This window comes from Poecile atricapillus, chromosome 18 (assembly GCF_030490865.1).
Source record: "Poecile atricapillus isolate bPoeAtr1 chromosome 18, bPoeAtr1.hap1, whole genome shotgun sequence".
Taxonomy (NCBI): domain Eukaryota; kingdom Metazoa; phylum Chordata; class Aves; order Passeriformes; family Paridae; genus Poecile; species Poecile atricapillus.
Window position 1 is genome coordinate 9,587,217 of NC_081266.1, and position 24,258 is coordinate 9,611,474.

At 35.8% G+C, this 24,258-nt stretch overlaps 1 protein-coding gene across 1 annotated transcript in view; it reads right to left on the reverse strand.

The window, feature by feature from the left end:
• The window catches only part of LOC131586090 (1-phosphatidylinositol 4,5-bisphosphate phosphodiesterase zeta-1-like), a 46,958-nt gene that overhangs the window by 15,714 nt on the left and 6,986 nt on the right, over window positions 1-24,258 (reverse strand). Inside the window, exons 4-9 of the mRNA XM_058852830.1 lie at window positions 18,637-18,838; window positions 16,930-17,074; window positions 14,931-15,086; window positions 7,493-7,720; window positions 5,201-5,357; window positions 3,157-3,273 (exon numbers count right to left, since the gene is read on the reverse strand). Coding sequence (XP_058708813.1) covers window positions 3,157-3,273; window positions 5,201-5,357; window positions 7,493-7,720; window positions 14,931-15,086; window positions 16,930-17,074; window positions 18,637-18,838 — 1,005 coding nt within the window. The remainder of the gene's footprint in view (window positions 1-3,156; window positions 3,274-5,200; window positions 5,358-7,492; window positions 7,721-14,930; window positions 15,087-16,929; window positions 17,075-18,636; window positions 18,839-24,258) is intronic.

Genomic DNA, 24,258 nt, shown 5'->3' on the forward strand with positions numbered 1-24,258 from the left:
CAAAATAAAACCTACAGAAAGTAAAAAACCCATCATACAAGTACAACTTTCACAGCAGCATATAAATTTATGCACACCCCAAAAAGCACATATGAGATATTCTGAAATAAAATTCTCTACCTACAACACCATGGTTTTCTCCTGTAAGTTATGGCATGTTTTGGTCATTCCTGCAGAGTGCTTTGGTACATGTAGAACATTTCCAAATGCCACATTCAAAAGGTTATTTAAGTCTTTTTTTATGATTTTCACCAAGGCTTTCTTTCATTTTGGATTTTTGTTGTTTTTTTCAGTCTATATAAAACAACTGATATCAGTTTATTTAAATAAATGTCCTGAATTTTATTTCCCTGCATAAATCTTTCCATTTCATTTTATTTCCTAAATAAAAAGGAGACATGGATACATCAAACCAGTTCTTTCCAGTGCCTCACTGCAGTTGTATGCAGGAGGCATACTAATTTTCACAGACTATGAAAAGTGAGGGTTTTTCTCCATAAGACCTCTTTTTTCCCAAAACCTCCTGTTCTTATGAGTCTCAATTTTCAGAGAATGGACAGGGAGTACACAGTGATATCCAAAAGCTATTTTGTGGAAACTCTGTACTTTTTACTGAGCTTTTTAACTTGCCTTCCTCTGGAAATTAGGTTTACACAATTACATGTCTTGTCCTCAGCCCCAAAAAGTCTTGAGCCTGTTGGACCATTTCATCCTGCTTTAGCTGAGTGCCAGGCTGCTCCAAGTTAATATGTTCCAAGCAATTCAGAGAAAATTGCTGGCAAGGTACAGAAGAAAGCACTGTTTTGAGTCAATCACTAAGGGAAGTGAAGGAGTAACTCAGTTCTCATAATTACAAGATGCAGAGGCCTGGAAGGCAGTGTTATGTGTAGGTTTGAACAAAACCTAATATATTTTCTTTGCCCAGCCAGAAAGGTTATGGATGTTAAAGGAATGTAAGCTTGCAGGTGTGGGGAGGAGAAGGGAGTTAAGAAGGGGAATAGGTGGCAAAGAGAAATCCAAGAGTCCTTTGAAGAGTTTCAGGGAATTGCAAAAGGGATCTAGAGGATTCACTTCTGTGCATGGGGTGTAAAGCACAAAGGCAGGCAGACAGGAGGGGTGTGTGAATTATACAGACATGGGACAGATATAAAAATCAAAAGTCTGTGTTAAATCAGTGAAAGGACATCAGCAGAAGATTCACTGAGATACCCTCACTTTGGGAGTTGCATTGTGAAGAGCTGCTATATTTCTGCCAAACAGCTATCTAAAGCAGATTAGGGAATAAATAGATCTAACATAGCTTGGAAATAATGTATGTGGAGAATTGTTTTTAATCAGCCTATTCCCATGTGAAAAATAGAGGGGTTTTTAAGTGAAGATGCAAATGAAGTGACCAAGAGGGCAAATCTAACCACTTCCTGCAGATTTTTAATTCTTCCAGGAAGGGGCCCAAACCCCCTATGCACCAAAAGTCATATGTTTTGCATATAAATGGTTAGACTGACTTCTCATTAAGGCACACTCTGAGTAAACAGCCAGTGTAGTAATTTTGAAAGATTTTGGCGCTGTCTGTGATCTAACAAATGGTTATCCTTTGCAGAGATAAGTGTGGAGATTCACAGGCTAGAAAGAAAACTAGTAAATTGCAGTATGATAAGACTGGGAGATTAATTCAATTTTAAATTAAGGACCTCTGGCGAGTGCTTTCTCTAAGAATGAAACAAACTTCCTAGTTTTTAATGGCAATGTATAGTTTAGATAGCAATGATAGCACACAGGGAGGGCAGCACCCCGGGTAAATAATCCAGACATGGCACTAAGTGTGGATGAACCACAAGGACACAACATAATCAAACCAATTTCACACAGTATGGTGATGAGAAGATACTTGGATAGTCCAGCACAAGTCCAAATCTGTACTGCAAATAAGCATTTATGAGGACATAGAAGCAAGTCAAATTTATACTAAATAGTAATTTTTGTACTCCTTATGTAGTTATGTAAAATAACAGTCAGGATGGAGAAAGTAACTTGTCACAGAAGATATATGGAGAGCTGAGAAAGGAAACAAGTGGAAAAGGAAGCCTGGAACAAGGGTGACATAAGCTCCAGGGCCCTACAGACAGAATGAAATCTGTGCCTGTCCTTGGATGAGTGTGTATTTCAACATAACAAGGTGAATCCACACCTCTCACCTCTCAAAACCGAGAGCCTAAGGCAAAGTGCCCTGCTCACCCCACAGTCTCCCTCAGGTGGCCTTGGCAAAGACTCAAAGACAGAATATATACCTGGGTACAAAAACTATTCTGCTCTACTTTACCTAGGGCTGAAGAAAATTTAGCAGGCAAACATAGAAATATGTTCTGGAACTGAGAATCTTTTAAACTGAAGAATAAACACGTGAAGGTAAAATTGTCTCTAAAGCCATTAAAAAGGACAAAATGCTTACAGGTGAGAGGTTTTCCAAAGCCTGCTGGGTACAGAAGTCATGCCATGCTTATTTTGAAAAAATTCAAATAAATAACTTTCAATGAAGAAGCAGAAGTTAGCACTTTTTTTTGTTGCCCAGGAAACGAATATGTTTTGTACTGGAAATTAAAATTCTACATGTATGTTCATCTGAATAAAGACTGGAGACTCCCAGCAGCTCCCAGCTGTCTCTGGATGTTGTGCTGACCAGGAATGTTTGAGTGCTGCCTTGTGTAGCATATCCTGTTCTGGGAATTTTTGGCACTACTATCAATTGTTGTGCTCACATCTGCACCTAAGCAAGTCACAGAGTGCCACTGAAAACCCACAGACCCTTCAGAAGAAACTTGCATTGCTGAGTAACGGAAACTTAAAAATGCTGAGCTTGTTATTAGTGATTTTCTTAATATCCAATTCAAAGAGGTAGTTTAAAGAGATTAATAAAATAGAATAAATGGAATATCTGGCATAGGAAACAGCTATTTAACACAAAGTGATATTTACAATTACTAGTGAGAAAAAACTGGTGGAATATGTGGGTTGAAGGAAAATTTTATACAACAAAAATTAAAATAATGCCACTGGGGGAAAATTACGTAACCTACATAACACCAAAATACTATAGGAAGCAAGAAACTCCTTTATCTGTAAAGCCTAGAATGCAATAGTTTCTGCAAGGATACATACCCATCTGACACCCTACATTCCAGAACTCCTGAGGATTATAATTTGACGAGCTCATTCTTGTTCCCTTGGGGTAAATTCTTGTAATAAATCTTGTAGTATGTGAAATAAACTCTTTAGCTGATAAACAGAAGGATAAAATCTTGGTAAGAAAACCTTTGTTATTAAAGAAATCCTATTTGAACAAATAATAAAAATACAGTAATTTGATCCAGCAATTTTTTTACACAATATTATGCCAATTTATTCTATTTTAACATCATTTTATTTTGAAATATATTCATTTGTTCATTTAATAATTAATTTTTAAACCTTAATATTTTGTGTGTACTTGAATCTGACAGTATTCCTGTATAAAGAAATATATATTCCTTTGTAAGAAGTTCATTATCCAAAAACCATCCCTTCACTGAAATATTCTGTTTCTTCACCTTTTTGCAGGGTAAGCTTATGATTTCTACACTAAAGCCCACTGTATTCTCATGGGAAACTGAGACACAGGAAACTGCACAAAAGTTTCCCCCTTCTATAATAGCTCAAAATGAAAAAAAAAGGGAAAAAAAATCATCTTTAGATGATCTTGGCTTGTTTGTTGTTTGGAGGTTTAAATAAAATGGCTAAATAATATTAGGACCAGGGAAGAGCACGTTTTCAAAAGCCACTGAAATTCTTGTTATATAAGCCTCAGAAGATAACTATCATGTACATTGTTTTTCCTTCTGCTGGCAGTGTTCCCTCCTTTCTCATATGTAAGCATTGACTGCAGGGATGTGGGAAACTTCAGATGACTTCTATCTGCACGATTCCTTTTTAGTGATTAAACAAAAATCTACATTTCCAGGGTCATCTCTCTGATCTCCATTTTCCTCTCACCTCATTTTTTGTTTGTTTAGGGGTTTTGTTTGGTAGAGTTTGGTTTGCTTTGTTGTTTGGGGGTGGTTTTATTGAGGGGGAGGAGAGGTTCTAGAGCTACTTTTCTATCTCCTAGAGTGCTGGAGGAACCAGAGAGAGGACTCAGTGGCTGGAAAATCCTACTTTGTGACACTGTTCAGCATCATTCACCTCGCCAGCTGTTGCCCTGAAAACTAAAACCTGATAATGTTTTCATAGCTTTAGTTACTTTCCCATGGAAGTTCTATAAACAGAAGTTGTTTATCACATTCCTTCTAAGAAACATCTTTTGATGGACGTTTCACACGACCAGTGTGCTTGGGAAGGTGTAACTTAATTATCCAATCCCTGGTCATTGTTGAGAATCTATAAATACTGGGGTCAGAAAATAAAGTTCCTTCTTTCCTGTTCTACCACTGGAAAGTGTTCATGTGAATCATTTTGTGTCCTTTAGCAACAGCCAGCCACTGAATCACCTCCACAAAGTGAGTGGGCATGTGGCAGCCTTCATTGTCATTGTCACTGTCATGCTCGGTGATCTCTGCTTTTAACGCTCCCTCGGGGCTCTCTGCAGGCAGCTGGAGCTCAAACAGCAGAGGCTGCACCAAATGGAGCTGCTCCAGCCCAGAATGGTTTGGATAATTCAGTTTGGCTGGGATGGAAGGTCTGCTCCAGTGGAGCAAGCTGCCTGCTCTGGGGTTTATCCATCCCATTAATGAGGACTCTCTTATCTGCACTTGTCACCAAAGCCAGGCAACTGCCGAGCCAACTCCGCTCAGTTCTCAGCCCAGACATGGGGGTGGGGAGGGAGGTGGTGAAATTTATTCCACGCTTTTTCAAGTGCTGACTGCAATTCCTAAATTACTTGATGCAGAAAACAATGAATCGAAAGGCAGACGTACATTTTTTAGACTGTGTTAATATTTGTTCTTACAAAAATACATGGAATTAAAGCAAAGTTGAATTTCAGTTTTCCTCCCAAAGCCAAGAGAAATAAAAATATTATGCAAAGGACATATCTAAAACAGTGTTATACAAAGAACCAAATAAAATCAGACAGCAGGTGTTTCATGAAATTTTAACCCTTCAATGCCTAAGCAGTGAAGCAATCATAGCACCAATGTAACTTTTAACTGATTGACTCCAAAGAAATTACCTGAAGATCTTAAAAGTTTTCGTGCTGCACTCTCTCCAATTGAATTATTTTCATAACACTGCTGATGCTGCAGGGAATGCTCAAAGCTCACAAACTTCTGAGATTTGGTATAAACCACGAGGTCTGACAATGCAAGGGCAATCTTTCCCTTTCTCACCTAAACATCATCAGATGAATAATGGAATAAAAAAGTCACAATGATGAGTATTTCATTATTATTAATATTAATAATTCAGAGAAACAATCATTTTGGATGCATAAAGCATGAAAAAACGTCTCAGTTAATGAATCTAATAAATATGACCTTTAATAGTGAGATCTGATCTGCTGAGAGAAAATTGAGGTTATTGTGCCCACGTTTATCACAGCAATCATAGGGTGAGTGGAGAGATCCTTCCTAGCAGAATGTTCTTCTCGATAGCTTTACAGTTTTCCTGCTCCTAAGAGTGGTTTGCAAATAATATAATTTTTCATGGCTTTTAATGTTGCTCCTTAAAAATATACCTCCAACTTTCTATTCATAAATATATAAAGTACTAGAAAAGACCAACAGAATAAACTCATCTATAAAATGTAGAATAACAGGAAAATATTACATTGCGCCAAGAAAATTAATCAAAGGCCTATTCCTTTAAGCATTGCCCTGAAGTTAGGAAAACTCTTTTCTTCTTGATTAAGGTTGAAAGTTCTCTCACCAAAATCTTAATTTAGTCTTGCTCAATTACCAAAATAAGCCAAAGTGACTGAAATTTTACCAGGATCTTCTCTCTTACAGAGAAGCACTGTGTGACCACTTCATTTTCCTCAGCATAACTTCTGAGCTAATTGGGGGCAGTAGCCAGCAGAGAGCTGCTGATGCTAATCATGTTTACATTCCATTAAAGCTTTTGAAGGCAAATTCTCATCCCACAAAATAATAGAGATTGCCTGCTCATGGCTCTTAAACTATGCAACGTTCAAGTGCATTAATTATTCTGGGGCTATGTCCCATGAGGACACCAGGAGTCTACTGCCATGGAAATCCTGAAAAATACAACTCTGGAGGCAGGCAAAGCCAGCAGCATCACTGGGGTATCTTGGCTGTGGATTCAAATGCTCTCCCACCCTCCCATAAAGCAATACAGTGGGACATCAAGGCAAATATTCCAACAGAGTGGGACCCTGGAAACCACTTTCTCTTCTGCCTGGGAAACATGAGCAGATCCTTTTTGTTGCTGCTGTTTAAGAGTCTGTGGAATTCATTCTAGTCTGTTACATGGTCCTACAAATATTCTTGAAACCTATTGTCTAGAGAGCTGGTCCTTCCTGGTCAGAGTCCATCCTTCCTCAGAATTTTTCCTTACTATTTCTCCATGTCAGTTGGAATGAGAAAGAAGAAAAAAACTTTCAAATCATATAAAAAAAAAGAGACACTGCTTCTCAGCGAGAGTGCTGGGCTCTGAGGAGCACTGCTGGTTTAGCCACATTCAGGCAATCAGAGCATGATGTGCAAGAGTGACTGGGTACACCAGGTGCTGCCTGACATCCTAAAAAAGCTGAACAAGGCAGTTTCAACCTTGATGAAGCAACAGATTTTCCGTGGTAGAGAATTATAGTTGGTTAAAAAAACTAAGTTCAATTTGACTTTCAAACACCAAATTTTTACACTTTTTTCAGAAATAAAGTTAAGTCTCTGCATGATAAATCTAAAAACACCTCTTCAGCTCCAGGTGCTGAAAAATGTTCCAGCACAACCAGGAATGTGCACCTAATTTAATGCAAAAAAATCCAGAACTGAAGAAAATAGGAGACTTTATCTATCTTAAAAATAGACTGGAAGACCTGGGGAAGAAATGGTTAACTCTGCCTGTTGTCATCAGGTACTGCTGTAAGTGTTCTCTATACATAGTTCCAGGAGAGCCATGGCACCAACAAAACACATCTTAAATCTACTGTGGGACCGAGAGCCTGGGACAAGCACAAGTTTTGAGAGAGGAAAATGTTGAAGTTCAAGATGGGAGCACAGGAAGGGGTTGATTTTGAGTTGGGTACTAAAATGTGGTCCAGTCTGACTTTTCTTATAAGAGTAGGAAAACTCTGAAACCTCGAGCTAAAAAATGTAATTTCCAAATGCACTGATCTTAGTAATTTTAAAGTTTTCTCTTTAAATTTTAAATTAAATTTAAAATATAAATTATTTTAAAATAACTTATTTATAACAACTTTTCAGTTTAGTCTCTATTTTAAGATAATCGAGTTTCTTTAAAAAAAAAAATCTGTGTGTTCTCTATATTCAATTGCAGCAAAAGTTACCTTTGGTTTTTTTTGAGGTGGGGGTGAAAGTCTATGATCTCTTCTTCTTCTGGTGGGACTCCTTGATGGCTGAAGAGGTAACGTGTCATGTGCGTCGTCATCCTCAGACTCAGATTCAGAGTCACTCAGTTCCTCTGTCTCACCACCATATTCAGCATCCATCCTGAGCAGACCTTCCTCAATTGTTCCAACTTTTTTATTTTTTATCAGAACTTTGAATTTTAATGCCTATAGAAAAGAGGTTGAACAATAGTAACTAGAATTACTTAGGTTTTCATCTCTTGGTGTTATTTAACCAATCTTCAAAGTTGTTTATTAAATATAATGATGTGAGGTTGCAAAATGAATTAAAATAGAGTGAGGCAGAAGCCAAAGCCAAAGAAACCAAACAGAATCTGGGGATCAATGTACACAACAGAATGAGCCTATCTAACACCATGACAGGAAAAAAGGCTCTCTTCCACAGGAACCCAGATGCTGAAACTATGAAAAGATAAAAGTAGAAAGCTAAGTAAGAGCCAAAAGTGATAGCCAGGCAAGACATAGAAGGTATATTTTTTTACTTATTTTTTTACTTCTATTTTAAGCCTAAATGTACTTCTATGTGTATATACACACTTAAAGATGTGTCTGCTATTCATTTGGAATGTTTTCATCTATCACTAAGCCTGCAGGAAATTTGTTATTTGATTAATGCCTTTGTGCATATCTCTCTGGTGTACCAAATGAAAACTTTTGTTTATAACTTGTGTTATTTTACAGTAGAACCTTATGCTGGTCTTACCTGGCCAGGGAAACAAAAGTTTGGTGATTTTGCCTAAGCAGTTTCTCTATTTTTAAATAGACGTGTATCAACCTCCATAATATGTAATGTAGAGGGAGAAAAACATCATTGAATTATATTGATTCTAACAGCATGGCTTTCATCTATGGAACAGAATCCTATGAGTATATATTTCACTTCAATTTACAAAACTATATTAATAGTAAAGCTTCTATTATGCAGCAGTACATCTGTGCACAGGAGCTGTCAGGGAGTAACAGGACTTACTGTCACTCTTGAATAAAGTGATCCACAAAAATGTTCTTTGAATTTCCTATGCTCTAGTGGAAAGGAAGATTACACTACTGGGAGTGTGGCGGGAAGAGGGAACAAAAAAATTCACAATAAATGAAAGGTAACTGAAATGCTGTGTTTTAAGGTATCCACGAAGTAAATATGAAAGGTATGGATAACAGAAATATATAAAGCCAAAGTTTTTTAGTAGAAACCAGAGCCATAGGCAAGGATAGAGACATTCCATTTATTTCCATTGCAAGCTCCATTGCTCATAATCCCCCTATCGCTTCAGATCTCGTGTTGGTAGTTTGCCAGGGTGCCAGTGGAATGAGACATCCTATGCCCAATATCTATCAATGCCATGCTGCTGGAAGGTTTGATTAGTCTCTCTGCACTGGTGACTCAGGATAAGCATGCCCTTTAACATTGCCTTCATTTCTTATTAATGCACTCTTTTTTTTATTTTTCTCTGGTATTTTTAGAAGAGTTTTAATATGATTAATGCTACTCATGTTTTTTAAGAGTTCTGAATTTTGCTTTGCATGTTCACATTTCCCAGTATCTAAAAGCAATTCTATCCACTTTTGATCTTGTATTTTGTTATTCATGGGAAGACTTCATTCTACAAATAAAAAAAAATAAAATAAAATAAAAAAAGACCTGGTATACAAGGGAAGAAAAAACTATCTATGGTTACATTACTGCCTCCTATATGCAAACATAACTTTAAGTAAAAAAAGACAATAGTGTGTGTGTGTAATGATATAAAAATGGGTCATGATGTCAATCAGTCTCTAAAATTCTGTTTGCGAGCTGTTAGCAAAAACATAAACATCCTGAGGTAGGAGAAGTTTTTTAAGGTTTGCTTTGTTTTCTACAAAGGTAACATTCTAAAATCATGGTTCTTTTCAGAAACAGTTACAAAAATACTCCAGAGAATTTGCTATTTTTTGGCCAGAAGCAAATGACAATAATAGTTACCCCCAATCACTGAAAGTGAAACACAGAGTGAAAAAATGGCATAGGCTTTTGTCTGAACTTCACACATCTTCAAAAAAACTTATAACAAATGTATGGTTACAAATTCAGTGACTGTGTGAAATCTGAGTTCTTTAATTGGTAATCAGCACTGCTAAACATGTGACACCTTTTTCTCTACATGTCCAGGTCTTCTAAGAGAGCTGAAAAGCCTTTTAATGAGCTGAAAGTCTGAGCATTCACTATAACTTCTCCTTTCTAGTTTTATTATGAAAGGCAAAATATGTTAAAAATACATTTGCTGTTTACTTCTATAAAAACTGCAAGCATACTAAAAAATTCAAATATGTAAAACATCATAGGACCTCCCTAGAGCATAGTGGGACTTCAAGACTGGCATAAGCAAAAACCTCGAAGTGCAATCAACTAGAACAAATATTTACATAATTAAATGAACAAAACCTTTTTCTTGTGCATTCTGGTTAATGGGATGTATAACACAAATCAGCTGAAGTAATGCCAAGTTTCCAAGATAAAAATCACAAGCACTTTGGATCAGGCAAACCCACCTATTGATGACTACAATTAATGTGAAAATTCAGTGCCCAGAAATGTAAGGAACAAACCCTGGATTTGAGACAGAAGTATTAAAGACAGAATAGCTTCTCCTGTTTAAATTGAGCTTGTTGTTCTCCCTTCTTCTCTCCTGACCAGCTGTAGGTGCTCAGTTAGAGGAATATCAAGCCTTGAAAATCTTGCTAAGTAACAAAGTTAAAATCTCTTCTGAGTTTTACATAATATTCTATTTCAAGAATGATACTGCTGCCTTAAATACTGATATAGGGTTAAGATACAACACCTCCTGTGAAGTCTGACACAGGGAAAGGTTTTGAGACAATGACAAGATTTGTTAAGTACAACTGTTAAAAAAACCCAACACCAGCTATCTTTAACGAATCACACTTAGTGAAGTGTGAATGGATGTCTTTGTGGCAGCCTTATAAATCACAGTTATCATCTACAGATACTTTATATCAATACTGTATACTTATTATACAGATATTTTTAATCAATACCACCAGCAAGGTCTGAGCTCTAGGCAAACAAATATTAATTATATCAGGAGCAGCATTTTAGCTACCTCATAGCAAGTTTTCCTACAACACATTTACCCAGTGAGAAGCACCCTACCCTGAAAATTCCATTTCTGTGTTGTGCTCTGTAGTAGACTTCAGGTAAGTCTACTTACCTTAAGTCTACTTAAGGATAAATAGCTGTGCTATAGCTGAAACTATATTCTACATGGGCAACTAAATCTCTGGATGCATTGGAAATAAGTCCAGATGATTGCAGAGAAAGATGAGATGGTTACAGGTTGGCTCAGAGTCTTCATTGCACAGATTCCTTACCAAAGTTCAATGATCCAAGACGATGCCTTACCAAACAAACCACATGATTTTTATACACCAAATAAGCCATTGACCCAAGACCTACCTGGGTAATGATATAAAATATGGCAATGTCTTGTTTTTAGTTACCTCCTGAAGTTGCTTTACAATGCAAAGAAGCTATTAACAGATAATGACTGTCACATGTTTACCACATTTCTGGGAAAATCATGTTCCCTCAAGAGTGCAATGCCTAAAAATAGTGAAGGAATTAGATGAGTCTTCTGTATGTACTCACTACAGCCTAGAGATTCCTGAAATTTTATGAGAAACAGTATGGATTTTTTTATTATTATTTTTGAGGTCATCACCAAGACATACCACATTCTCATTTTTTTTTTCATATTTTTTGTAAAGAATAGATGCCATAGACTGATCAAAAGGCATAAGAGTGACTAGAAACATTTTGACTTGCTAAGAAACAAAAGTATTTCTGATGCAAAGACTTGGTCAAGACATTTGCATATGTGAATGTGTTGGTCAAAATAAATAGGAATTAATCTCATAAATGAAGCAACAGAATTAGATGTGCTTAATCTTGAATTTCTCACTGAAAACACTCACTGTGTAGAGAAAGCTCTCCTTTTTATACTGAGTAGATAAAGGTGAAGAAAAGTGTGAAGGATGAGTCCTGGCTTATGGAGTTAGCTGGTTTTCCCCATAATAGCAGAATTTAAAATATCCATAGCCCATGAAGTTGTACTGGAGGCCTTCTATTGATCTTTCTCAAGGATCTCATTAAACAGATCCTTTTATTTGGACACCACAGGTTTAACAACCATAGGGAAGCCTTGGCAATCCTGGCCAGAAATGCTTCTGAGACATCACAATGCAGTAATTGATCTTGCAGCTGTGTGGTAAACATTAAAGAGAACTTGTAAAATCACAGTAGTTGCCACTTCACTTTCAGTTAATCACACAGCAATATCTCATTCCAACTTTGTGACAGGAAACCTGCAAATAATAAAAGATTCCTAACTATCTGATATATCTATCCTGTCAGCAGTGTAAGGCAGTTCAATGCTCTACAATGCAAAATAATTGAGGAACAAACTTTCATCAAAGCATCAATGTGCTTACATTCTTTTCTGTGTTATATTGGATGCCCACCTGCTCCTTTCAATTGCTGTCAGATCTCTTGAGAGGAAGAACACAGCAGGGTAAGTAAAACCTTATCTCTTCTAGCATCCTGATATTTTCTAAGTTCATCTACAAATTGCTGCATAAGGCACTTCATTCCTTCACTTTCTATCAGCACATCACCAGGAGTGCTGGTACAACCAGCAGAGATGTCTGGCGCCCGTCACTGATGTCAAATCTAATTTAATGCAGGACCTGACTCAAAGGACCTGTTATTCCAGTGAAGATTAGAGGGAGTTCATGAAGTCTCTTTAGAAGCACCATGATGGCCAAGACTGGGAGCAGAGAATTGTATCAGGTCTGTCGCTTTGGGTGGCAAAACATCTTCTTGGGAAAGAGATGGGACAGGTGAAGCTTAAAAGCAGCCTCAGTTTCTCATGGGATAAAGTTTGTGGGAAAGAAAGAAGTAGTGCAAAAGTCTTCTCCTTCCTCCATATGTAGAGGAGGAATTGTGTGCTGAGATGCCACAGGATACAGGAATTGCAGGGAATTAATAATATCAATATAGTCAGATGGAAGTGTGAATATATGACTGAAGGCAAAGAATTAAAAAACCTTTAGTCCTGAAATTTTCTGGGGTTTGTTTTTCAGATGAAGCAAGTGTTGGGAAAAGCAGAGAGAGGAAGTGTTCAGTGATCCTCCGCTTTTATTTCCTGCGCCTCCATGTGATTTTCACTTAGAATTACAATGGTAGGAGACATCATTGCAAGGTGGTCCAAGGAACCACCTAAGAGTGGGCGTGTTCCTCATTTTAACCTCCTTCCACACACACACAATCATCTCAGTTGACAAAGGTATAGTTCAAGACCTACTTAAAGAAAGAAGCAGAAGATTGACCATATAAAAGAAAATTATTTCGATGGAAGCCTCCAAAACTCCAAAACCTAAAAGGAACCTGTAGTTGTCTAATGTTTCTTTGAAGTGTTTGGAGAAACTATGTGATTTCCCACTTCATGTACACACAAAATAACCATTCAATTCTGATCTTGAAGAACACTGAGGTGGCTTTTTCCCTTTTCTTGCTAATGCTCCATCTTGAAAAAAGTGGACCAACAACTTACATAGGTGACAGCTTTTTTCTTTTTCACACTAACTGAGGATCCTTCCAACAAAGAGCATTTCAAATTCATCATTTGTGGTTCTGTAACATCTCTTTTGCACAGCTTGAGTAAAGCAGTCTGAAGACTAAATTCAGAATTTGGTTTTCTCAAATGACAATGAATTTACCCAGGCCTTGAAAATGCACAAGGTCCCAAGCTTTAAAGATGTGATGTCACTAAACTCCTTTTTTGGCTCTTCAAAAAGATGCCAGCCAAAGTCAAGCTTATAACTGAATTTACAAATTCAGTCATAGCTACATATTTCCATTGCTAAGTAAAGTCCTACTGACTTTTCTTACATGCATGATCAGAAAACCTAGGAGAAACAGAGAAGATCCTCATTTGTGTTCATTCTCAAGATAATAATTTTCTGAATTAAAACTTTTGTAATCAGGTGACGACAGTGGCGTTATTTAGGTAATCCTTACACCTTGCACAGATGGGAAATATGTCTCACAATACTTTAATATGTTAAAAGCTCAGGAGAATTAATCTCAGCTGACAGCATTTCCATACATAGACCCAGCAATCCATTTTCAGGCAAAACTCTACAGAGCTGACTCATGAAAACTCTAAGCTGTGGAAATATGAAGTATGAACTCCCTGTATCACAGTAACCATATGCTAAGGGACATATATCATAGAAATTAATATTTTTAAGTGTGTGATTCAGTGATTCCATTTCACTGATTTTGTGCTTGCTTCAGAGGACATATGATCCTTGCACATCTCCTACACTGAATCCAGCCGTGATTTGAGAAGCTTTACAACAAGCCCTCCTGTTTGATAGAGTTTAGATTTTTTCCTAATTGAAAAAACAGTTTTCAAGGCTTCAAAATTATGTTGGAAACCATGATGCAAAAAAATATATTGCTACAATAAAAAAAAAAAGGGTGGAGAAACATGAACATTAAATATTACAACATTGTTATGGAAATATAAGAGTACGGTAATACTTCAGCACATCTTCTTGCACAGATCACTTCAAAAATATTTTTCCTTGACAAATCCTTAAAAAATTATTTTAAACACCTTTTGTGTGTTGTTTTTCCTTATGACAGTGCTTCCTTCCCACATTTTCATTTGCATTTTTTTAGCTACTGTAAAAACACAAGGAATAAAATATGGCTATACTGGCAACAGCGAGAAGCTGAAATAAGTATTTTGTATGTGTGCACGTATTTGTGCTACAAAAGACTTGAAAAAAGTTTTTGTCCTTGAAAGAAAATTATGTGCAAAGACTGGAACAAAGGAAATGTATTTGTTTTAGTTTGCAATAAAATTTTCAACACCCATCTAATTGCCTTTTCTGACTTCATGTCCCAGGGGTCTCGGGCCATCCGCTGAGAAACGCTGTCTGAGGGAGAAACACACTGAGAAAGAGAATGGCTTTGCAGTAGCAGAGGACCAAAAAAAACCTCCATCATCACTGTTATTGACAAAAAATGTAGGCTCAGGTTTCCATTTCAATAACATGTTTAAATTTCAGGAATTTCCTTCAATTTAAGCAACAAAAAAATAAATCAGCAAATAACAGATGTATTTCCATGTGTTTTTTTGGTGCAGTTTAAATATTTTTGTTACTACCTGAAGTCTATTTCTGACACAGATGTGATCCATAAATTCAGTCCCAGAGGACTGAAAAAAAAAAATAATGAAGAACCCCACCATCATTTCCATTTCTTTCACAGAGAAAAATGAAAACTTATTACCTCAGGAGAAGGCAGTTCAGTCATATCTACTGCACCACCAATTGGTGTAGTGAGAAGTTTGTCACCTAGAATACTTTTCAAGCAGTCTGCCATTACTTCCTGCTGTTTAGGGCTGCAGTGGTTCTCCAGAGACAGTATAACTGGATAGGCAGATGACTGGAAATATAATTTTAGGATTTTATTATTAATAAATAAAAATATGAATAATTGCTTTTCCAAAATATCTTACAAAAGTCCCCTTGGCCATCTGTATTTACATTCATTTTCAAAAACTTCAGAATATAGATCACTTGTTCCAGGTTAGTAACACAATAAAACAGGTAACATTTGTGGAAAAAAGAAAGCACAATTGAAGAAGAAAAAAGAAATGCACCTTCAGAAAGTTAAAACAGAGCTAGACATATATGAAAAAAGGACTGCTTTGTTTTGGTTTTAAAAGCTAAAATCAGATTCTAAAATTAAAATTGAAAGCATAAATCAGAATTAAATGTCTTTTGCTTTAGTTTATGACAGATTTTTTGACTACTTTTCAAATAGTCTATCAAGACTCTGATAGTCTCCCCAAAGCTTGTTCAGAAATTATTTCCTTTACATGAACAAGCTATAGATATTTTTTATTTTTGATAATACCACAAACTTTTCTAGGGACAGTATACACTTTTCTCATCACACTACTCAAGCAAGGGTAATTGAGTAAAAATTAAAGCTAAAAGGTGAAAAAGAGAAAATTAGTAAAAATTAGAGAAGAACTCAAAAGAAATGCATCCATCTAGACTTATAAGTAAATCTCATAAGTTGCCAATAATACTGGTGGATACCAAAAATATAGTCTGAATGAAATCTTTGCTCAGGCAGAGCCTAAATTGTCAATAAGGAAAACACCATTTTATGTTTTTCCTGTCTTTACATTTGTCTCCTGAGCACTTGCTATTGACTTTTAAGAGAAGAAAAGCTCAGCCTGCATGGACAGCTGGTACCAACCATGACCTGTTGTGATTTTATCATCTCATTGGCACTTGGGCTTGAGAACTGAAGTTTGAATTAGAGTTAAGCACAATATGCTGTGTGTTAGCAAGAAGAGGCAAGTTTTATCCAGTGGGTTTTGAAAAACAGTGGAATAAAATCATGTTTTTAATTTCACTTTTAAAATCAGAGATTAATTAAGTTTTATATAGAAAACAGAAAAAAACCACAGCTTTGATTAACACTGAGAAGGCTATAAATACATATGCATGAAAATCCACATAAATTTATGATTGTGGATGTATATATTCACACACATAATGCTGGCCTGATTCTGAGATTTATCTTAATAGTCATTCAGCACTTCCTTTGAGCAGGAGTTTCACCAGAAGCTTATACAAAAGCCTGAGACGGTGCAAAAACTCTCCAGATTTCAGTGTTTTTCTAGAGATAGGTAAAAGGAACTTTGCTCTGATGGGTCACCTGACCAAAAAACATCAGTAGCTGCTAACATTTATCAGTGTCAACATTCAAAATCAAAAGAGAGGAAATGGAAAACAAAGTCTCAAACTCATCTATTATCTAATATTTTTGTCTATTTTATAAATTCACACAGAGGATACAAGACAGACTCATAGCAGCAGAAGAGTAAGTGACAAAAAAACCTTTAAGGGATATAAAGAAGGAGGAAAACATCAGAAAAAATCTGAACTAGGTCTTCAATATAGATTCAGTCCTTGTTTAAATTATGTCAGGTGAGAATTCCACCTAACAAGCTGAGTGAGATCACCTGAATCCTTTGCACTAAGTTTGGTTTATATTCATTATCAGGAAAAATGATTATGATTCCTTTAACTAGATTTTAAACTACATTAAGAACAAATAGCACAATTGCTCTGCAATTAATTTTTAAAATACCCATTGCTCGGTTGCATTTTTTTACCCTGGAGAATTTACAAGAGCCATGTCCCCATTTAGTTAAAGCCACCATCCCATTCTAACCAACTCATGTATACACACACAGATCTGTACGTACCATAAATGCATACTTGTCAATCACATGAATTACGGAGCGAAATGGAATTTTGCTTGTTAAAGTGTGACCATGATACACAATAGGTTCATTGTTGGTGCCATCCCAGCAGTCAATCTCCAGGCAACGGCATCCTTTTAACAGAGCACTTCAGAAGAACAAGAGAAACAATTTTGCAGCCAAAAGAAAGATAGCAAACTTTTTTATACAAGTTGCTGTGTTTCTAATTACAAGCACAGGGATTAATTACAGAAAAAACACCTCATTTTCACCATAAATAGAAATCCTACAGAATTATATGAGACAGACATACTTTCTGTTTCTGCCTATTTTAGGTGTGTGTTATTTAATAAACTTTATTAGACCTTTAAAGAATATGGGATTACCTGCATTATCTTCCTTAAAAGGCTAAAAATCAAAGATTTCAATTAAGGAATTTTGGAACAAAGGCAAATTGCCACTTAAAATAAAAGAATAAATATTTTCAATGCTATTTTGTGCTACTATTCCAAACTTGCTTAGAATTTTGAGAATCACTATATTTAAAAATCTATAGTACTTGGAGAATCAGGTTGCACTTGGTCTTTACATAAAACAGTTCCTCTCCCCAGACCACATTTCTAAGAGTGCTAAAGTTTCTGAGACACCCTGACTTTACTGCTTTAATCTGAATATGTTAGTGTCATCCCTTAAATTCTTAGGTTTCTAATATTTGACTTGCAACTAACTGAAACATTTCTTATAAACTGTTTTACTTAATTACCAAGCTGTCTTTTACATCCTGCTTTTCACACATTAACAATATGTCAAATATGCCTTTAGCTGATTTTAGCATTTTCCTCACACATATAGGAGATAAAGAGAGAGGGGGTTATACCTTCTTTGCAATTACTTTCAGCAAGGCAGCATTAACATAATGGAATTTTAAATACTGTTAGAAATTCAGTACTGTTTCTGATGGTTGCAAGTCACTAAAGAACATCAAGAGAGCAACCAAAAAAAAAATTACAAAGTGTTCAGATAGATGATGATTCCTGCTGCTTTCTCTTCATTAAAGTAGTACAAATAATTCTGGACACATCTCCTCCTAATTCTTAATACATCCTGCCCTCTCAGTGTTGCATTTACTACACAATTAATTTCTTTCTTCCCTGTCTTGGCAATAAGGCATCCTGGTCATCATCCTCTTGGAGTCACACACTGCACAGGTTCCTCTCCCTGCTGCCTACTTGAATGCCCATGTTTTGTTGTTTTTGTTGTTTCTAACCTGCCCACACTGCAACATGCACTGAACACAGATACCCTTGACACAGACATACTCCAGCACACATCTTCTACATTGAACAGATCACAGCTTGCCCAGGAATTTTACATTTCTTTCAGGGAGTTATTTATTTTTTGCATGGCACGTTGAGATTAAAAACTGATTTAATCGTGTACTGTACAATATACTATAGATTCCATTTGCTGCAAGGTTGATTTTCTGAGATGTAAGTGAAAAAAATAGATTGCTTCCAGACTATGAACAGATGGTTTGGCAAATATATTGAAAAGTGTACACACAAAATAAAATACCACTCTCATTTCAACTTGTATCTTTGATGGCTTTGTCCCTTATTTCCAAGTAGGATTGTATGTGACTTAGCATTAATTTAAAAAAAAAAAAAAAGCCAAAGAAAGTTTAAAATATTAAAAATTATGTCTATATACCTGGTATAGCCCCATAAGTGACTGGGTCCCATTAGCTGGTCAGCTATCAAGTAGGTGTTGTGAGAAGATGAAATAAAATAGTCACATAATGGCTGGTTCATATCTTGATAGACGGTCTTGTGCTGGCTTTTAAATATTGAACATTCGTCTGAGTTCAGGTATCTTATAAATCCTTCAAATGACAACTGCCTTTTCTTCCTCACTGAACAAAAACAAAAGGAAAAAAAAATAAATCTCTGTTGTGAAGCCACTCTGATGCACTTTCTGAAATTTTTAATAGCCAATTCTGAACACTGCTGAAGGTTATACAGCACAAAGCTTTCCTGCAATTTTAAAATTCATACCAAATGTATAAACAACACAAACATCAGATACGTGTGACTCTGGAGCTGAATTGCTGTGGTTCAAACTTCTGAGAGGAAAAAAATGTGTTTTGACACTTTTATTCTTCTATGGACAGCACTAAGAAGAATTTTCAGTAGTCCTAATTAAATATAAATAAAATATTTGTCATTTACTTTGGAAAGTAACATGCCAGACAACGTGTTAAGGGAATCTTCTCTTTTAAAAGAACCAGGATTGTTCTCTAAAAAGTCAGAAATTCTCAATATAATCTTGCAGAAACTATGACTTCTAGCACCAAATGTCTTTGCCAGGGGTGGAAAATTCCAAATAAATATTGATCAAATCATGTTTAGAAATATTTGAAATAAAAATAGCATTGTAACCAAAGAAATAACTGTCTACACAGATGAATTGCAAATCAAGCCTATTACACTACTATATTTATAACAAAATGAACTAATTGAGTCCATACCAGTGATAGTCATCCCATTTGTTTTGGTTTTGACTGATTTAATGGCAAACAGAGCCATTACACTGCCAGCTACTGCTCTCAATGTCATGTTTGTAATGCAGTCATTTTACAAATGATATAATCTCAAAAGTTAGATTTGCTTCAAAATATAGTTTGAATTAGTGAGGGATTTTGCTCAGTTCTTACTCTAAAATAATTTTATTGTCACCGTTAGGCTAGTAGTTAACAATAAGTAAATAATCCAAGATTATTTTATGTTAATAATAGTTTAGAAGTCGATGTATACAAACTTGGGGACTGGAAATACCTGTAGGAAAACCCCCTTTTCTGCCCTGGTAATTCTTACTGCAGCTATAAGAATCAGAATGTACAAGTTAGAATTGCAATTATCGATCTTTGGTGTGTGACAGACTGGAAGTTTTACACCTGGATGAGAATTTACAGAAAATAATTGTTTCTCAATTACACAGGTCTTTGAACTAGAAAACTTGCAATGTTTTACAATGATAAAGAAAAACAGAAGGGCATCCAGACATCAAACATGCATTCACCCAACAACTTATTCCTAACAGAAGTCTTTCTGAAGTTATTCTTCCAGTCTTCCATTGATGAAGAATCCACAGACAACCCAACAAAAGCATTTCAACTGCTAAATAACCTTGTTAGGAAATTTTTCATAATTAGGAAACAGAAATTTACCCTGAAACTTCCTTGCTGTCCAAAATATTTGTTCTGTTTGGTATTATTCCTCTCCTCTTTTTTCACACTTTTTCTCCTATGAACACTGCTTTTGCACTTCCCACTTTCCACTCCTTTCCTCAAAAAAAATTCCAATCCAGGGCATTTTCTGTTTCAGATTTCTGATAATTTTCGTTTTTCTGCTATCCATCTGTATTGTTAATCTTTCATAGGAGAAAACAGGATACTATTTCTTCATGGAATGTCCTGACAAACTGCTACTCACTTTTACCATCTTAGAAGGGTTTACGTATTTATTATTTTCTCCTTTTTTTTTCTAGTCACTGACAGTGACTAGTTCTTTAGATGTTCCCTTTCTAAAACAAATATTACATTTGATCTTTTCCAGTCTTTCAATTCATCATTCATTTCCCCCCTGTTTTCAAAAGTAACCTTTGACTTGTATTAGTCAAGCTTGTTACAATTTTCTAAGAACTTGGATTTGTCAACCTGTCTTCACTGACCTGATTACATCATTTAAGAAGGTCCTACCCTGTTCCATCCATATTTTTGACTATCTTACTCAGATTAATAATATTAATAATATTACAGAACCGACTGTACTTATTGCATCGGGAATTTCTTTGGTCTTCTTTTAGCTGAGAGATTTGCAGGATGACTTCTTGCAGCCTTGATGACTCTTGAAAAGTGAATCCTATAGATTTATCCACATGCACGTGGTATATTGTTCTATACTTGTAACAACTGGATTAAATTTCTACTGTCTGGATCTTTAAAAAACATTTTGAATTTTTTCACATTACTCAAAACAGAATACACTCATCCTGTATGTTTTGCCTCTAATGAATTACATGAGCTGTCTGGATTTCATTTTGGATTATTTTATTTTTCATGGTCTATAGATTTCTCTGAGCAATTACAAGTAGAGCTAGTAACTATTTGTGTGTGTGTGTGTGTACATCTTTTATGTTCTACCTTTTCTGCATTTATTTATTAAATTAGTGAAAAAATACTGGCTTTTCAGTCTTGCTTTTTTTCTGAATTATTTATGATGTTTTCCTGGCTGTTCTTGTCATCGACAAAAGTTAACTGCAATATTCTCAAGAGAAATTAATGTTCAAGCAAATATGCTAATGACCATAATCCCCAAAAAATGAACATCTAACATTGTTTTGTTAGTCAAGATGTAAGCTCATAGACTTCAGTAAAACATTCAGCTCATGTCTCCAATCAACAGACTAAAAATCTTTGTATTTTTACAGAGCTTACATTTCTGAGGAATAGCCCAGCCATGCTATTTTCTGACCACTTACAGACATTTTCTGCTTCTACATTAAAGGAAATGGGAATTCATCTCCATAACTATTCCACAGTGAAAAGACTTTCATCAAGACCTTACATTTCTCCCCTGGAGGAACCTCAGTCTTTTTCTCCATTAGGACCTTTTAGCAGTAGTTAGTGTGCACACACATATCCATTTGTTGTAGAAAGGGAAGGCAAGAAAAGATTTCTGCCTTCTCCTTGCCTCTTTTTGTTCACAAAGTTCAATGATTTCTTTTGTCTTGCCCTCCTCTTTTGGATAGTGTACAATTCATTTTATTAACAATATTCCTTTATATTGTTTGGGGTTTTTTTAAATCTGATTTAAGATAAAATTATTTTTCTCATTCCTCCTGTTAGGGTAAACTCCAGCTCTGCCATATATACAAATACTGTCATGTCAGAGAGGAATTATGGATATTTGAACCTGGGTATTTGAAAAACTTGGATTACATTATACATTATTTTCAGAGTTTATTACATTCCATTTTTCTTATTTACCTTGGAATTTCTTTGAAAATGTTTCTCTTCAGAAAGAAAAAATGGAAAACTATCACAAGATGTTTGTTGCCCTGAAGGCCTTTCGAGTACCCACAATGAGGCAGACAAACCAAGCAAGAAATCACTCTGCACTGGCCAGAGCCTCCTGCAAGACCCATTTCCTCCTGAAGGGACTGAGTACAACCTGCAGCCCTGCCAGGGTCTGGGAGAGGTGTCTGGACTGAAATAGAGACTCAGGAGTGGGGAGGAGAAGAGCCTGAACGGAATGTGAGACTAGGAAATGTGGAGAGAGAGATGTTTCCCATGTTTTTAAATGTATGTGAGTGCTCTTTGCTTCCAGAGAGCTAAATGAGTAATTAAATGTCTATGGTACTTGGGACAGAGAGAGTGGAGTGGGTACAGATACATTTGCTGGGAATTTTAGGGGTGAACTCATGAGAAATACTTGCAATCACAGACAAGGGTTTTACTCTGCTATAATGGAAGGAGGAATCTTTCAGTCATTAAAAGGCAGAAACATCATCAGATGGAATTTCATACTATGAAATTTGACTACATCAGTATGAAACATTCATGCTCTAAGGGAACAGTAAAGAGAGAAGTATTTCCTTGACTAAAGTTATAATACACTTAATTCTTTTCTAGTCTCAGTTTATATTCTAGGGAGGCTTTTTCTCCCTTACCCACACTTACAACTGGTGCATGCTGGAATAAAGTATCTATCTGAACAGCAGTTCAGTTTTCTAAGGGTTTATATCTCATAATCACCTTGTCTTGAATTTTTTCCCCGAGACTAGACCTTTACACATCTTTTCATAATCTGATATATTGTGTCTCTCAAATCCAGCCACAGCCATTGTCTTTGTTGAGATTTTTAAGCCATCTTTCTTACTTCACATGATTTTTTATGAAATCTGTGGGAGTTTGGCAGAGATGTCTCCTTTATTAAGTTTGATTTACCTTGGCCAATGGGATCAAATGCTCTCTTCTGTAAATTTATGCTCTACATTCAGCTCTGTCTCGCATACATCAAAAATCCAAAAAAAACCTTCACGACTGTGTGCACTAGGAATAAACTGCGAATGTTTTTTTTTTGCTTCACAAATACATTCTGGATTACTCAAAGTCCTTGTCTGACAGATGCACCAGGCTTATATTGTTATTTACAAAGCAAGCTGTTTTTTTTAAGACAGGATTGCATTTTTGCCCTGTTTTTGTATTGCCTAGCAGGAAAATAGGCAGGAATAGAGTCCTTGAATGGCTCTACATTGTAAATAATACTGGGATGCACTTTCTTATCCTCACTGTGCCTCTAATCCTATCCATGTAAATGAGCAGAATTTTTTTTAAAAAAGACATATATACCAAGCTTAAAAAAAAATTATTTAGTTAGCATGTTTTCTTTAATCTCATTTAATGAGTTGAGTCTTCTATTCAAAGCTAATAGTAAAATGGGAAGATAATGGAATGTTTGGGAAGAATAAAACTCTCATTGGGGTGCTAGTAAGACACAACTGTCAGGTGTGAATCACATATTTTGTGATCAATTCCATAGAAATGGCTCTTTCTACCAAAAATGCAAGGTTTTAGCACACACGTGAAAAAACCTGTTAGTGTAGTATTTTGACATTAGGCATCTAAATTGTATAACAAGAATGAAAGATTAGTTTATTCCATACTGTCCTGAGCTAGCTACAGTACCTACCGAGAATAAATTCAAAGTCATCTGGCTCAATAGCTTTGAAAATCTCTCTGCAGAAATGTTAGGGATGCACTGGATGCTATAAATGGATTTATTTAAATTAGATGTAAAATGTAGTCATTGTTTTCATCCTAATCTTGACATAGCAGTGCTATCACATTTATGAGAGAATGGTCATTACTATTAGCAAACCTGTCAATCAAATGTCAAAGCCTGGCCTTTTCCCTTTTTGTAAGACACAGGGAGGGCAAGGGTGACAGATGAGTCCAACAGATCATCCTGATGAATAATGTTCTGTAGCAAATTCAGAACGACACTTACACAAAATGGTCTATCACAATACCATATGAATCATCTCTCATGTCAATCATAACTGGAACTTTTCAAGAAATATGTTTGAGTGGGAGTATGAATTCACTCAAAGGAGCATGAACAATACAGAGGTTATTTTGTTCAGCGAGATTATTTCCAATAACAAGACAAACAAATTTATCACAGGTGAAGAAACAAACAAGAATTTGTCTCAGCATCTGAAATTTCAACCAGACATTAAATTAAACCTATAGAAACTTCAGTTCATATT